This window comes from Periplaneta americana, chromosome 3 (genome assembly GCF_040183065.1).
Source record: "Periplaneta americana isolate PAMFEO1 chromosome 3, P.americana_PAMFEO1_priV1, whole genome shotgun sequence".
NCBI lineage: Eukaryota > Metazoa > Arthropoda > Insecta > Blattodea > Blattidae > Periplaneta > Periplaneta americana.
The window spans coordinates 32,031,168-32,045,538 of NC_091119.1; the positions used below are offsets into that span (position 1 = coordinate 32,031,168).

The 14,371-nt window shown below is 34.6% G+C and overlaps 1 protein-coding gene across 3 annotated transcripts in view; it reads right to left on the reverse strand.

Moving 5' to 3' along the window:
- Positions 1-13,959, reverse strand: part of LOC138695894 (WD repeat-containing protein on Y chromosome-like) — a 52,230-nt gene extending 38,271 nt beyond the window's left edge. The window contains exons 1-6 of one of the 3 annotated variants that reach the window (XM_069820240.1): positions 12,730-13,959; positions 9,231-9,335; positions 7,528-7,719; positions 7,336-7,447; positions 5,656-5,792; positions 1,612-1,806 (exon numbers count right to left, since the gene is read on the reverse strand). In XM_069820240.1, coding sequence (XP_069676341.1) covers positions 1,612-1,806; positions 5,656-5,792; positions 7,336-7,447; positions 7,528-7,719; positions 9,231-9,317 — 723 coding nt within the window. In that variant the 5' untranslated portion in view covers positions 9,318-9,335; positions 12,730-13,959. Of the gene's footprint in view, positions 1-1,611; positions 1,807-5,655; positions 5,793-7,335; positions 7,448-7,527; positions 7,720-9,230; positions 9,725-12,729 lie in introns of those variants that run through there. The other 2 variants (XM_069820238.1, XM_069820239.1) reach the window with 2 other exon arrangements.
- Between the last annotated feature and the right edge of the window lie 412 nt (positions 13,960-14,371).

Consider the following 14,371-nt stretch of genomic DNA (forward strand, 5'->3'; position numbering starts at 1 on the left):
CAAATATTGAACAAGATTCATATTTTAATAATGCAGCTGCATTGTTATAACAGCTTCAGGCTACAGTTCATGAGGTCCCAGGTTCGATCCCCAGTAAGAACACAAACATTTTTCCTTAAAAAGAATTGTTCCTGTATATTGTGATTCCTTCAGGAATTATGATAAAAAAAGAAATTTCCTACGACATGTTCTTCCTCGTGTCTCCAATGGCTCGGTTTTCATGTAGATCAGTGATGTCAACTGATGCCACAGGAGCAAGCGCGCTCTTTAGAGCCCAGGAGAGCCTGAGCACTTTACAGCGGAAAGGAAAGAGACAGACGAAAGATGTAGTATATGCCACTTGGTCGAGCTATATACAGGTATGGCCAGCACTGATTCAATGGATAAAGGGAAGAGAACTTATTAAAACTGTATACATGTTAATTTTTAGATTTGTCTGAGCAGTATAAGTGCACTATGAGAATGTAAGTTTTAATTTTAATGCTCATTTTTCACAAGTTTGCTTTTTTATTCAAAAGGAATATTTTCTCAACTTTTTTACAGAAAAGTGAAATTTTCTGATATGTTTGTTTAGTAGCCTTACAGGTACTAAAACAATGTTTTCGTAAATCTAATATATCGTAAATACGTATTACTGAAGATAGTGTATTAAAAAGTTTGAAAATATTCGCATGGAAAATGTTTGTAAGAAAATGAATTAACAAAGCAAATAATGTTACATCACAAACAAATGATATGTGCCTATATGTTGGTAAAACGTCTGATCTATAGCTTCAGCAGATTTCGAGATAATTTAATATTCTGATAACAGAAAGTTGCGCACCAATATCACCTAAAAGCATAATACGATAAGAGTTTTATTATGTATATTAGTTACAGTTAAAACATATACCTAGGCAACATTGCTTTGTACTATAATATTGTTTTCATTACTTTTATAAGGTTAAAGATACCATCAATATCAATTTCAACTTATCATGTCATATTCAGTGTCTTTCTTTGGGATAACACTTTCTTTATGAATGATGTGTTTAATTCACTTAGTACAGTATAGTTGTAGTTATTATGGAATTTGTATGAATATTCCTTCTTTACTCTTTATTATGTTATTAACGTTTAAAACACAACTGCAATATTAGGCTAAGAAATAGGCGTTAGTACTTCTGTTTTACAGACAATATAGAAAATAACAAACAGAAAGAAGCCATATAAATATAACGACATAAAATGTCACGTTCCATTTGAAGTTGTGCACCACTGTTTTCTTAATCCAACAGGCTGCTTATTCCTCCTAGCATACCTAGCGCTTGATGCCCGCGCACGACGTCAAGGTCAGAAAAAAAGCACTTGCTTTGACATCACTGACGTACATCATACATACCGGTACATAAACACTGATACCACTTTAACTTGAATACCGGTATTATGTGTTGTACTCTCTACAGGACCGCATTCAACAACCAAATATTAGCAACTGGGCAACTTATTTTTGCACAAAAATAATATAATGTAGCTTGTCGCATAACTTAAAAAATGTATTATATTAATGAAATTGATTGTATCAGACTCAAAGTCCCATGTGTTTTAACATTGTCAGATGGTTTTCCTTACCTTAACAAGTCCCTCATACAAAATATGGATAACATCGTCTCCTGGTGTGTGGTAGAAAGGCCCTTTCTGCTTGCTATTGAAATATAATATCCGTATATTGCCTCCATTATCACCCAAAACGAGGTACGAGTTTTCTTTAATATCTTGATTGAAATGGTAGTACATGGACGAAACTGAATACTCCAAGCTTGTGATCTAAATACAAGATAATAATAAGTTAGAAATATGTACGTAACTCAACAACAATATTTGAGACAAAACCATCCTCAAAATATACAGGGTGTATCTAAATTAGTGTCAAATATTTCGGGGACGTGTTCCTAACATCAAAACAATTAAAAAAGTTAATTAGAACATGGGTCTGAAAACCATTCGTTAGGGAGTTATTAAAGGATTTTTCCCTTCATTGACCGCTGATTGTTTGGTGGTTTTTTTGTTTGTTTGTATTTTGTAGAGCAAAGAAATCAGAAGAAAATGTATTCTGTGAGTGAACAGAATGAAATGATTTGCATCATTTAATTGAAGATGTGCTTCTGGACGTCATCCAATGAATGTGTTTTAACACGATGCTGCTCCAGCTCATTTCAGTCTGATAGTTCGTAATTTTTTTAATGATCGATTTCCCCAGAGATGTATTGGTCGAAGGGGATTCATTGCATGGCCTGCTCGATCGCCTGATTTGAATCCAATGGATTTCTTCGTCTGGGGACATTTAAAGTCCCTGGTTTATGCGACTCCTGTACTTAATGTTGATATTCTGAGAGCGTATCCAAACTAGATTTCACGAAATACGAAACACTCCAGGAATTTTCAACAGAGTACGCCAGAGCATGTAACGCAGGTTTAGGGGGGACATCGAAGCAGAAGGAAGCCACTTCGAGCAATTTTTGTAACATTAAATTTTGTCTTGTAACTCTGAAATAAATTACTTTGAGACCAATGTTCATATGAATTTTTTGTAATGTTTTGGTGTTAGGAACACGTCCCCGAAATATTTGACACCAATTTAGATACACCCTGTATAGATTAAAACATACTTGTACAACAATCTAGAGGAAACTAAGACAGAAAACTTGAAAGCAAAAACAGCTAAAGTTCATTATGAAAGTGACAATGTCCAATAAACAGATCAATGAAATAAATATACAATTATAACTGAGATAGTGAGGTTATTGTTTTCAATCACCACACAGACACTGTTACAAGGATACTGTCCGCGAACTTATCTGGGGAGGTAAAAGGGAGACATGAGGGGGGTAAAGAGGTCGTTTCTAGTGGTAGCGAGGCAGGAGAAGGAGGACGGTCTACGAGATGGGTAAAATACATTTGCTTGCTTAGTGTGATCGAAGATTCGTTGTACTTACAGCAGTTTTGCGTTCTGTGAAGGCATATTTATGCAATGGTCGGTAGTAATACGAGATGCAACAAGGTTATACACAGTAAGAAGAGGGAGATAATAAGGCCAGTGGTTCTTTGTTATGATCAAGAGGCGAAAGAGAAATATCTAATGATAAATATTAATAAGGTGATCGAATGAGCTGCTAGAGATCCATACTCAGAATAAGGAAAGATGCACAACAACATCCAAATGAGACTGAAATCTCCTGGGAAAAAGAGATAGGTTAGCACAATAATATTAATTTGTACATCTTTTTTAATGTTATAGTATTCGATAATAGCAACATAGTTACTGTTTTACACTAAATTTATTTAGGTTAGGTACTTTTGACAGCCCACACTTCAAATATAGTTTACTGCCATTTCAACAATACGTTGCTAAATACTTGGAAGACGTGCACTCCATCTGCAGCAGCATTTCTGGATATCTCTCTCACTGATCAATCTTCATATGTCAATTCTTGATTGAAAGTGAATGCCTCGCTTGCACCCAACTTGCAATAGTTCAGTATAGTAGGACTTCTCTCCCACAGGCTTCTTGTAATGCCTTAAGCACTGAGTTGCATTCATTATTAGAGGAGAAAAATTCGCTTCGGCGCCAGGCATCGAACCCGGGTCCTTGGTTCTTTTTTTTTTTTTTGTAGGTTATTTTATGAACTGCACGCATTGTATTCTTCACCTGACATAATTAGGAACATTAAATCCAGATGTTTGAGATGGACAGGGCATGTAGCACGTATGGGCGAATCCAGAAATGTATATAGAGTGTTAGTTGGGAGGCCGGAGGGAAAAAGACCTTTAGGAAGGCCGAGACGTAGATGGGAAGATAATATTAAAATGGATTTGAGGGAGGTGGGATATGATGATAGAGAATGGATTAATCTATCTCAGGATAGGGACCGATGGCGGGCTTATGTGAGGATGGCAATGAATCTCAGGGTTCCTTAAAAGCCAGTAAGTAAGTAAGGTTATTTTATGACGCTTTATCAACATCCTAAGTTATTTAGTGTCTGAATGAGATGAAGGTGATAATGCCGGTGAAATGAGTCCGAGGTCCAGCACCGAAAGTTACCCAGCGTTTGGTCACATTGGATTGAGGGAAAACCCCGGAAAAAACCTCAACCAGGTAACTTGCCCTGACTGGAAATCGAACCCGGGCCACCTGGTTTCGTGGCCAGATGCACTAACCATTACTCCACAGGTGTAGACTTCCTTGGTTCTATGCACCAAGTGCTCTAATCACTGAGCTACGCCGAAGTTCAATCCACAGCACCGGATCGAATCCCTCTCCTCTAGTGTTTTTCCCTTTGTGGCCTTACTCCATGTTCGACATACATGTTGACATATTATATTAAGTCAACTGCCATTATACAAGGAGCACACTCAATTGAGTGGCTTGATGGCCGGGATTCCACAGTATATGCATTGTAGGGCGAAGAATCACGTAAAGATTAATTTTTGGTCCTACAGAAGCTATCAGAGCTCCTTGTATAATGGCAGTTGACTTAATATAATATGTCAACATATATGTCGAACATGGAGTAAGACCACAAAGGGAAAAACACTAAAGGAAAGGGGTTCGATCGGGTGCTGTGGATTGAACTTCGGCGTAGCTCAGTGGTTAGAGCAGTTGGTATGTAGAAGCAAGGACCCAGGTTCGATCCCCAGTGCCGGAGCGAATTTTTATCCTCTAATAACAATTGTTACCATAACAGATAGCTCCTGTAGGACCAAAAATTAATCTTTACGGGTGCTATTCATAGACTTTTCGCAGCACGTGCTACGAGCGTACTAAGCTAGGCCCGGCTATCCACTGGTTACTTGTACAGAATTCAAATCATATCCTATCGCTAACACTGGTTTATGAATACGAAAAACGCTGATCATCCACCGAAAGCCCGCGCTAAAAATGTCTATGAATACGGCCCTACGTGACTGAGTTGCATGTTTTTCTCTTGCAACTTGGATTTTTATGAAGCACCTTTGTTCGTACCTTTACAGCTGTATTGTTTACCACAAATCAGAAACAGCCACTGTAATTACAAAATGTTGTTGTTGTTGTTTTCTAATGCCAGGCGTTTGACAATAAAGTCATTTGACCTCTTGCACTCCAATATTTTTCAAAGATATTATCATGGCCAGCCACTGAAGTACAGATTTTGAGGTGTTCCGAATCCATTTCTTGTTTTGAGTTGCACAATGGGCAGTTAGGGGACTGATATATTCCAATTCCAATTTTAAATGCAGCTACAGACGATTTTCGTGGTAAATCGGGAATTAACTGTGGATTATGATGCAGAGAATTCCATTTTTTCCCTTGAGATTGTGTTATCAAATTTTGTTTGTTGAAGTCTAAGTATGTAGATTTAATAAATCTTTTCACAGAGTAATACGTTGATTTAGTAACGGGTCTGAGTAACTTGTAATCACATCAATATAGTATTTACAAAATATGGCTACTTCGAGACTTTCAATATTGCAAATTTATGAAACAATCGCTCCTCTATTACGTAGTACAAGATTTCAATGGTCACTGCTAGGAACAGTCATTTATAGAATTGTTGCCATTACATATCGAATGCTCTAATATTTATGACTGGTACTGAATTAAATAACATTTGAATATGATTTATATGGGAGTCTTACTATAATTCTTAGTTCAAAATGGTTTGCAGTGGTGTCATAGAACCTCAGCTCTCTTTCTGTTGAACTGGTACAGACAATGCTGACATCAGGCAGACATACAAGATCAGTAACCCATGTTGGTCTCACTTTCAGCTGCACTACGAGAGAAAGAAATAGTATCAAATTATAATCAAAATTTTGTCATGGAGAAGAGAATATACTGAGGTTCCAAGCTTTATCATGTTGTAGACCTGATGAAGATTTTTAGTTTTGCAACTGCATGCTGAAATGTATTTCTTTTCGCATATAGTGACAAGGGTTCTTATTCAAGGTGTTTAAAATAAATGAGCTATTCTAAATACAACAAAATAAATACTTTGCATAATGAGACAGAAAATAAAAATACAATAATTGTAACATTACATATTGACATTTGTGCAACAACATCAATTACCATTCAAGTTTTGAAAATTATGTCTGGCAAGTGACGATGTTCACACTCAGAGAGCCTGCAATGGAGATCAATCATGACACATTTCAACATCGCAATAGGAATGAATTCGATCTCTTCAATAATGTGTGGCCGACTTGCACACAGTTTGCTTTTCAGATGTCCCCACAGGAAATAATCACACACTTAAGTCAGGGGACCTGGAGGGCCAATCAATGTCGCTTGGCACGCTGAGTGCTCTTACCATCTGAGCTATGCCAAGACCCGATCCACAGTGCCTCATATAAGAATATATATATATATATATATATATCAGTTTTAACAGTGATTCAAAAACTGTTTTGAAACGGCCATAAAGTCTTTAATATGCACTCTTGCATATATGACACATGTCTAAAATGCAGGTAGTAGGCCATTGACGATACAAAGGAAGAGAGTTCGGCCGGCACTGTGGATCGGGTCTCAGCATAGCTCAGATGATAAGAGCACTCAGTGCCCCAAGCTGAGGGTCCTGGGTTCGATTCCCGGTGCCGGAACGAATTTTTCTCAATTAATAAGTATCTACATGAATTACTGCATGAAGTCATTAATTACACAATATTCAATACAGGACGGCAAGGTCCTCATATAAGAATATATGAAGCGTCCAATTCCAAAACTGTCTAAAACCATTTTTTTTAAATTGAGATAATGGCAGTATCGTCATCTACCTAAATGTCTCTAGCAATTTTCTAATGAATGTTGTGCCTAAATTCCCTCTTTCCTTCCATAAATAAGCTTGAAATATGACGAACACTACAAACAATTAGGAATAAAGTTATCAGTTTTTGGCGTTTCCTGAAAATTGTTAAGAATGGATGTAGACAGTTTTGGAATTGGAGGCTTCATATCTATTATCCTAGATGTTTTTGTAATTATATTTCTTTATTCTGTATATTTGAATTTAAATAATTATATTTCTTTATTCTGTATATTTGAATTTAAATAAATTTTAATTTAAATATATGTAACAGATTGCTCATCCCTATATTAAAATCGGCAAACTTTGAAGAGAACAACTGCCAAGATTGCCACTCGTCCACCATAAATGAACACGAGATGGCAGTACAGTTGCTAATGCAATTCAAATGGGAGTCACTCCTTATGTAGCAACTAGATGGCAGCATAATAAACCTGACAAAAGTTACCGTCAAAGTCTATAAGGCCGAGAAATCTGGCTATATATGATCTAGACTATTATTCATACTTACAGGATTCTGAGCGTACACTTCGTTCAAACTCCATGTCTAATGACCAATAATTGATGATTCCATCATTACTTGCAGTCAAATATTTCCCACTAAGGTAGTTGATTGAACGATCCTAGGAAGAACAGTGTCATGAGTTTCTTTATTTGAAGATTTCTCTTCATACATGGATCATAGCATTTCTTGAAATCTTACCGGTAATACAGCAGGAAAAAAAGTAACTCGCAATACTGGATGACGATGATAGCTCCTTGTCATCTTTGGATAGTCCTCTAATGGAAGACTCATAGACTGCTGGGCAGCTGCTGCTTCTCTCACTTGGAACTCAAGAACTATATGTGATACGAATTCATCCCAATCTACATAGCCATCTCGTTTTGAGTCCATCTATTGCAGAGAAAATCTCAAGCATCACAATGTTATACATTCACATAATACGAAAACACTAACTTTAATAATAGTAACACGTAAATTAATAAGGAAGTATAGATGTATGCACATGTGTCTTACAAGAGAAACTTCCAAAATCACCAGGTCGAGTCTCTTTTTAAAATTAGCATACATACATGAAAAGTCTAAAGAAAATGGTACATATCGATACAAAAAATCAACTGCCAATAAGATCTGTGAGCCACAAAAACAGCTTTGACTAATTTTAAGATATCTAACCACAGATCTTGCGTATCAATATCAGAAGGAGAAATTCCAGAGGCGTCATTTAGAAGTGGCAATTGCCTTTCTACCTCCCGAGTTTAATATTAAAAAAAAAATAATAGTTGAGTAGCATTACTACATAAAAAATGTGAGACCTATGCTTTTAGTAATAAAATATTCCACTTTTATAAAGGCTTAAGAAATAAAGGATGAACTAGTTAATAATCTTACTCAAATGAAACCAAGGTGTTACAGTTTCCTACATTTGTGGTTGTTACTTACTGTAAATGAAAGTACAATTATTTCTGTTAAATTTAAATTTAAATTTCCTTACCAATAAAATGGTGTATGTCATTTACAGCAAGTTAATGTAAATGAAGTTAAAACTAGACTTATTTGTGGGAACTGGAAATGTATTGTAAAGTGGGGTAAACTTGACCATTAAACAAAATAATAATAAATAATAATAATAATAGTAATAGTAATAATAATAATAATAATAATAATAATAATAATAATAATAATAGCCCTATTTGTGATTTAAAATACGTTACCTTTAATAAAAAATACTTAAGCAATGGAGACAAAACTTATGAATTTTAAAAGTATTTCAGTGCATCTGATATCATGGTTTAAAAATGTTATGTTTTATTTAACGACGCTCGCAACTGCAGAGGTTATATCAGCGTCGCCGGATGTGCCGGAATTTTGTCCCGCAGGAGTTCTTTTACATGCCAGTAAATCTACTGACATGAGCCTGTCGCATTTAAGCACACTTAAATGCCATTGACCTGGCCCGGGATCGAACCCGCAACCTTGGGCATAGAAGGCCAGCGCTATACCAACTCGCCAACCAGGGTCGACATCAGGGTTTAGATCTTTTTTTTTTTTTTTTTTGTTAATGATCAAATTTACCCCACCAGTCAAGTTCACCCCAGTTTATGATATGGAAAAATAGTTCATTTCAGAGGAAAAAGTGAGGAAGTATGCCACACGATATACCTATTAGGTCTTCCTTAAAAAAAATATTGCCTCCCATCCAAGCAAAAACTTGAATTGACACCCCGTAGAAATTTTTTAAGTTATGAATCCCTATTAGATCATTACTAACAGCTCATGTCAGCCACAAAGGACTTTTCTACGTTCAAGTTTGTCACCTGTGTAGAATATAAGTCTTGCTTTGCTGCAATTTCTGGCAAATACGAATACAGAAAGTTTTCCATCAGTATATTCAGTTTACATACCTTCATGAACAGGACATTGAAATCATCATCATCCAGAACAACATGTCCTACATCTTGCAGTGCAGCTTTCAATTGATCGACATTCATACACTTATTTGGTGTTTTCTGAAAGCAGGTTTATAAAGTTTGTTCTAAGTATAATATAAAATATAACGTATGTACTATTCCTGGAAACAAGTTTCACTTACTACAGTGTAGTTTGAAAAGTGACATGGAGAAGTAACAGCTTACTTAGCAGTGAATCACCTTTAGGCAATAAAATCTGCTATTTATAAATTTTACATAATTCAGGTTGAATCAAAAGTCTCGAATCATATAAATATTTTCCACATGCTTGATTTTCGATTACTATAGGTGTTACTAGTATGTGTAAGACTAAATGCTCTACCAGTGACACATTCGATTCTAGCCCTCAGCTATCTCAAAAGCCGCCATTTTGTATGCAACTTTGAAACTTTAAATGGAAAGGGGGTCATGTAGTACTCAAAATCATGTAAAATTTTCTGACAAAAAAAAAGGTGCAATCTGTTTTTCTGTTTTGATATATCTCTAGTACTAGCAGTGGCAGCAGCAGCAGCAACAGGAGCAGTAGTAGTAGTAGTAGTAGTAGTGTTAGTGGTAGTAGTAGTAGTAATAGTGGTAGTGGTAGTGGTAGTGGTAGTAGTAGTAGTGATGATGGTAGTAGTGGTAGTAGTGGTGGTGGTGTTATATTAGGGCTATAGTTTAGACCAGCGTTTCTCAAACTTTTTTGAAGTGGGGACCACTTTTTAAGTCAGAACAGTTCCGCGGACCACCTTATTCTTGTTCCTTTCGAAAGCAAATTTATAAATTTTGTAGCATTTTTAATACCAGTCTACTTATATTTTAAATTAGAATTAATTAATTAAAATTAATTTAATTCAATTAATGTTATATTAGTATTAGCTAATTAAGTTAATGTTAATAGAAGAAAATTTATTTTCGTTTTTTTTTTTTTTAATAATTCAAGGCTATTAGAGTTTGGATAATCTTTAACTTATTAACTAAAAAAAAAATAAATGTTGGTACCGTAAAGTGGGGTGACTTTGAACGCCGAGGTGATTTTGAACAGTAATTTAGCACCTTTCTAAATTAAATGCTGTACCCAATTGCGAAAAAACTGAACTAATTTATTGACAACTTAAACAGATTTTTCGCAATAGGGTACCGCATTTAATTTAGAAAGGCGCTAAATTACTATTCAAAGTCACCTCAGCGTTCAAAGTCACCCCACTTTACGGTATTCACATTAGTGAGATGGATGAGCCTGTCGATTCTTACACAGTTGTTCTAGATCTACATTTGAATGACTAGATATTTCTTTAATGGCACTAGAATCATTGATATTAATATCTTCACACACAGTTTCTGAACTATTAGCAGAGACTAAATGAAGCGTATCATCACGTTCCTTTCTTTTCAAAGATCCGGATCGAAGCCAGTTTTTCATTATGTATAATGGGCACTATTTAACAGAGACATAGACAACTACTAGCGTGTATCACATAAGAAAGATTTAAAGTCATAAATACATGAAAAGGTTCGGTACTTTGGTCCTCTGAAATGAATTCGGGTTGTCCCCGGCTGGGTTACAGGTACAGCACCAGAAGTGCAGGGAAAAGATGACGAGAAACACCACGTTCATAGTGCTTTAAATCCCTCTTTTGTTGCTGAGAGTAGAGTGAGAAGTCGATAGACGGGTAGGGTAATAAATTTCATAAAATGTCAGTACTGGGAGAAAAAGTGAAAACGATTGTCATGTGTAATTTCCAATCTCTGAGATTTTCAGCTATAATGTAACATGCATTTCGTTTGAATTTTATTTTTCCTTCTGTCTTTTTTTGAAGGACCACAAGGGCAGACCTCGAGGACCACAGGTGGTCCACGGACCATAGTTTGAGAAACGCTGGTTTAAACTAATCATAACAAATAAACACTTACAGACTGATCTTAACAACAAATAAACACCTAATTAAATATCTAATTAAAGTCTTGAATATGTGAGGTGTATGAACTTAATGAAGCATTTGTAGCAACAATTCTTTTGATAAAAACATGTATAGCTAGTAAATGAGTAGATAATTATAGTAAAAAATGATAAATGCATGACTGTGTCTTGATTTTACGTTTTTATGTATATTATTTTAAGTTATGCTATTTCAAAGAATATCAGAACGAGAATGATGGAAAATAAACTTTGTCCAAAAATAAAATATTTTGTACGGTAACTATTTCAGTTTTCCTTACGAAATGTTCATTTTCTGTACATGTAAGATTATAAAATATTTGTACAGTGAAACCTGTTCAAGACGGAAGTGACATGGTCCTAATTTTTTTTCTGTTGTGGACAGGTTTCCGTGTTATTCAGGTGTGACATTAAAATGGAATATTTTGTCATTCATATACATGAAAAACAAAACGGCATGCCGCAAACTGCAAGAAGTATAAAATATTCCGTTTAACACTCATCACATTAAATCAGCTTTCTGTCGCTTATTACGTTGGTGAATCATCTTGATTAAAATCTCATTTTCTGTGTAAATATTATCGTAACTCACTCATTAGTCATTAAACATTACTAAAGTTCACTAATCTCATTCTATTTAATATCTAACACTATACTCTAATACTGCATATCATTGCACTTTATTAATTGATTGGACTAGAAGCCATCTATTAGAAGCCTTGAATTCTGGTTTAATTAATTTCTTTCCCAGTTCAATAGCTTGCTTTGCGTAACAGATCCAGAAATTGGCTTGTTCTTTGAAAAGTCATGAAGAACCCACTCCCACAACAGTTCATTTATTTTCACATAAACAGTTGCTTTCTGGTTCCTTTTGTGTCACCAATATTGGCCACATGCCACTCACTCATTATGATCTTTATTTTTTAAAGTGTCACACCTGAGTTTTCCACAACTGTACTTCAATATTATTTCACATAGACTTTGTTTCTAATTTTCTTTTATCTCGATAACTTTTACTTCATCACTTAATGTTAATGCCACTTTTTATGCAACTTTTTTTTTTTACCTGAAAATCACTACACTTGCACTCTGTTTAGCTACGACAGTATACGGGTGTAAAGCATTGAAAATCTTTGAAGGGACTCGTCTGCCTAGTCAACAGGGTAATAAAATTTATGAACGACAGGCCAACACACCCTCGTACCCTCTACAATTTTGCAAAGAAAACTTGTTTTTATCTTAGTGACCTACATATTTCGTATATTCCTTGAAATTACACGCTGTTTCAAAATATAGTTACAAAATATAGTATGTCCAAAATATTGTTTCCGTTTTGAACAGTAGCAGACAGTTTCCGTTTCCGCGTTGGACAGTTTCCGTCTTATTCAGGAAAAATTACACATAATACACACAAATTTCGCCGGAACGAATAAATTGTTCCGAAATAGACAGCATTCCGGATTGTTCAGGTTCCGATTTGAACAGGTTTCACTGTAATATATCACAAAAACCAACCTCAAAAATATCGCAGAGTTTGGCAAGATCTTCCTCAACAAATCTCTCTTCGAGCTTGATATCACCTTTGTAAGCTTCAACATTAGTACTAATTGATGATTCTGATTTAAGACTAAAAAGAGACAAAATAAAACCATAAATAATAAACCAATGAATAGTGAAATGCCTTGTAAGCAAAAAATATCTTCTATTTTCCTTTCAAATTTCCAATGAACTTATTAAAAAATGTTAGTGTTACTAACATCATGTAAACCAGTAGAGGCAAAGAAGCTTAGCCCATGAGCAAGATCGTGAAGCGTGCTACCTGTAAGGACTGTTTACGTATCTCGTACCAAGGTCGATGGAGGGATGAGTGTACTAAGCAAGGGTTGAAGAATTGTGCGCTATACATGTCAGGGTTCAGAAATAAGTTTATTACTGAAAGAATCTCAATAAATAAACAAATTGTGACCCATCTGATTTATTTGCAGTATCGTAGTAGTAGAAATAAACCAGTCTGTATAACATGCACAAGGAATTTATTCTTCGAAACATATATTTTATTTCGAAAAATATACAATACCTAAAGCATGTTATTTAAGGAAAATTAATTGAATCTATCTGGAAAACGAAATTAAGAATCTACAAGAACTTATAGTTTTTTACCAACAGACTATAACAAGACCAACAATTCTTATTCGATCACAGTAAATATATATTTAATATGGTTTGCACAATGCTTAAGACGAAATGTACTAATACAATAGGGTTAAAATAAAACATTTGTTTAATTAAAACAATTCGTGAAAAATTTTTCTATTTGTTTTGATTTTGGTAGGTATCATAATGACTTCTAATTTCAAGGACACTTCAGACATAGGTAGCCTACTCTATTACAAAACAATTTTTTTTTTTGTTTCCTCGAACAGTTAATAACAAAACCTGTGTAGCTTCAGAACTTAATTTCTGGAAGAACGGGCTTTCTTTGTTTCTTAATTTATTTTCGCAATATCAAAGCTAAGGTAGGAGTTTTAAATACAAGAGCTATACTTAGTATTAGGCCTAGTTGTGTATTATTATTATTATTATTATTATTATTATTATTATTATTAGTTTTATTATTGTAAACAGAGGAAACTTATAGGTTCGTTATGTATTACTTTGTGTTATATTTGTATTGAGAGTGATGGCGGATTAAGAACTGGAATACATCTAATCCACCATGACGTGAACAAAGATTGATGAAATAAATAAATAAATAAATAAATAAATAAATAAATTTATTTATTTTCGCAATATCTGGATTAAGATACTTTAACGCTGCAAGCCGCAAAACAGCTTTTAATTTTGTATCCTTTATGTTTGCTCTCACAATTAGCCTTGGTTTCATAGCCTTCATTGAATAGAGAAGAAGCTGCTGATATTGGCATCTCTCCTCATAATCTACTGATTTCCTCGCATTCTTCCCTACCATGTTTCTCTGAAGTCATCATTCTGCGTGACCTCTTTTGATCGTTTTGTCTTTAATATCCAGTTATTATTTGATTTACAATTTTTCTGGCAATAATCTAGATCATAACTCTTTTCATTAATTATCAAAAATGTGGATACTGTACTTTTGAAGGAGGATAATAATAATAATAATAATAATAATAATAATAAT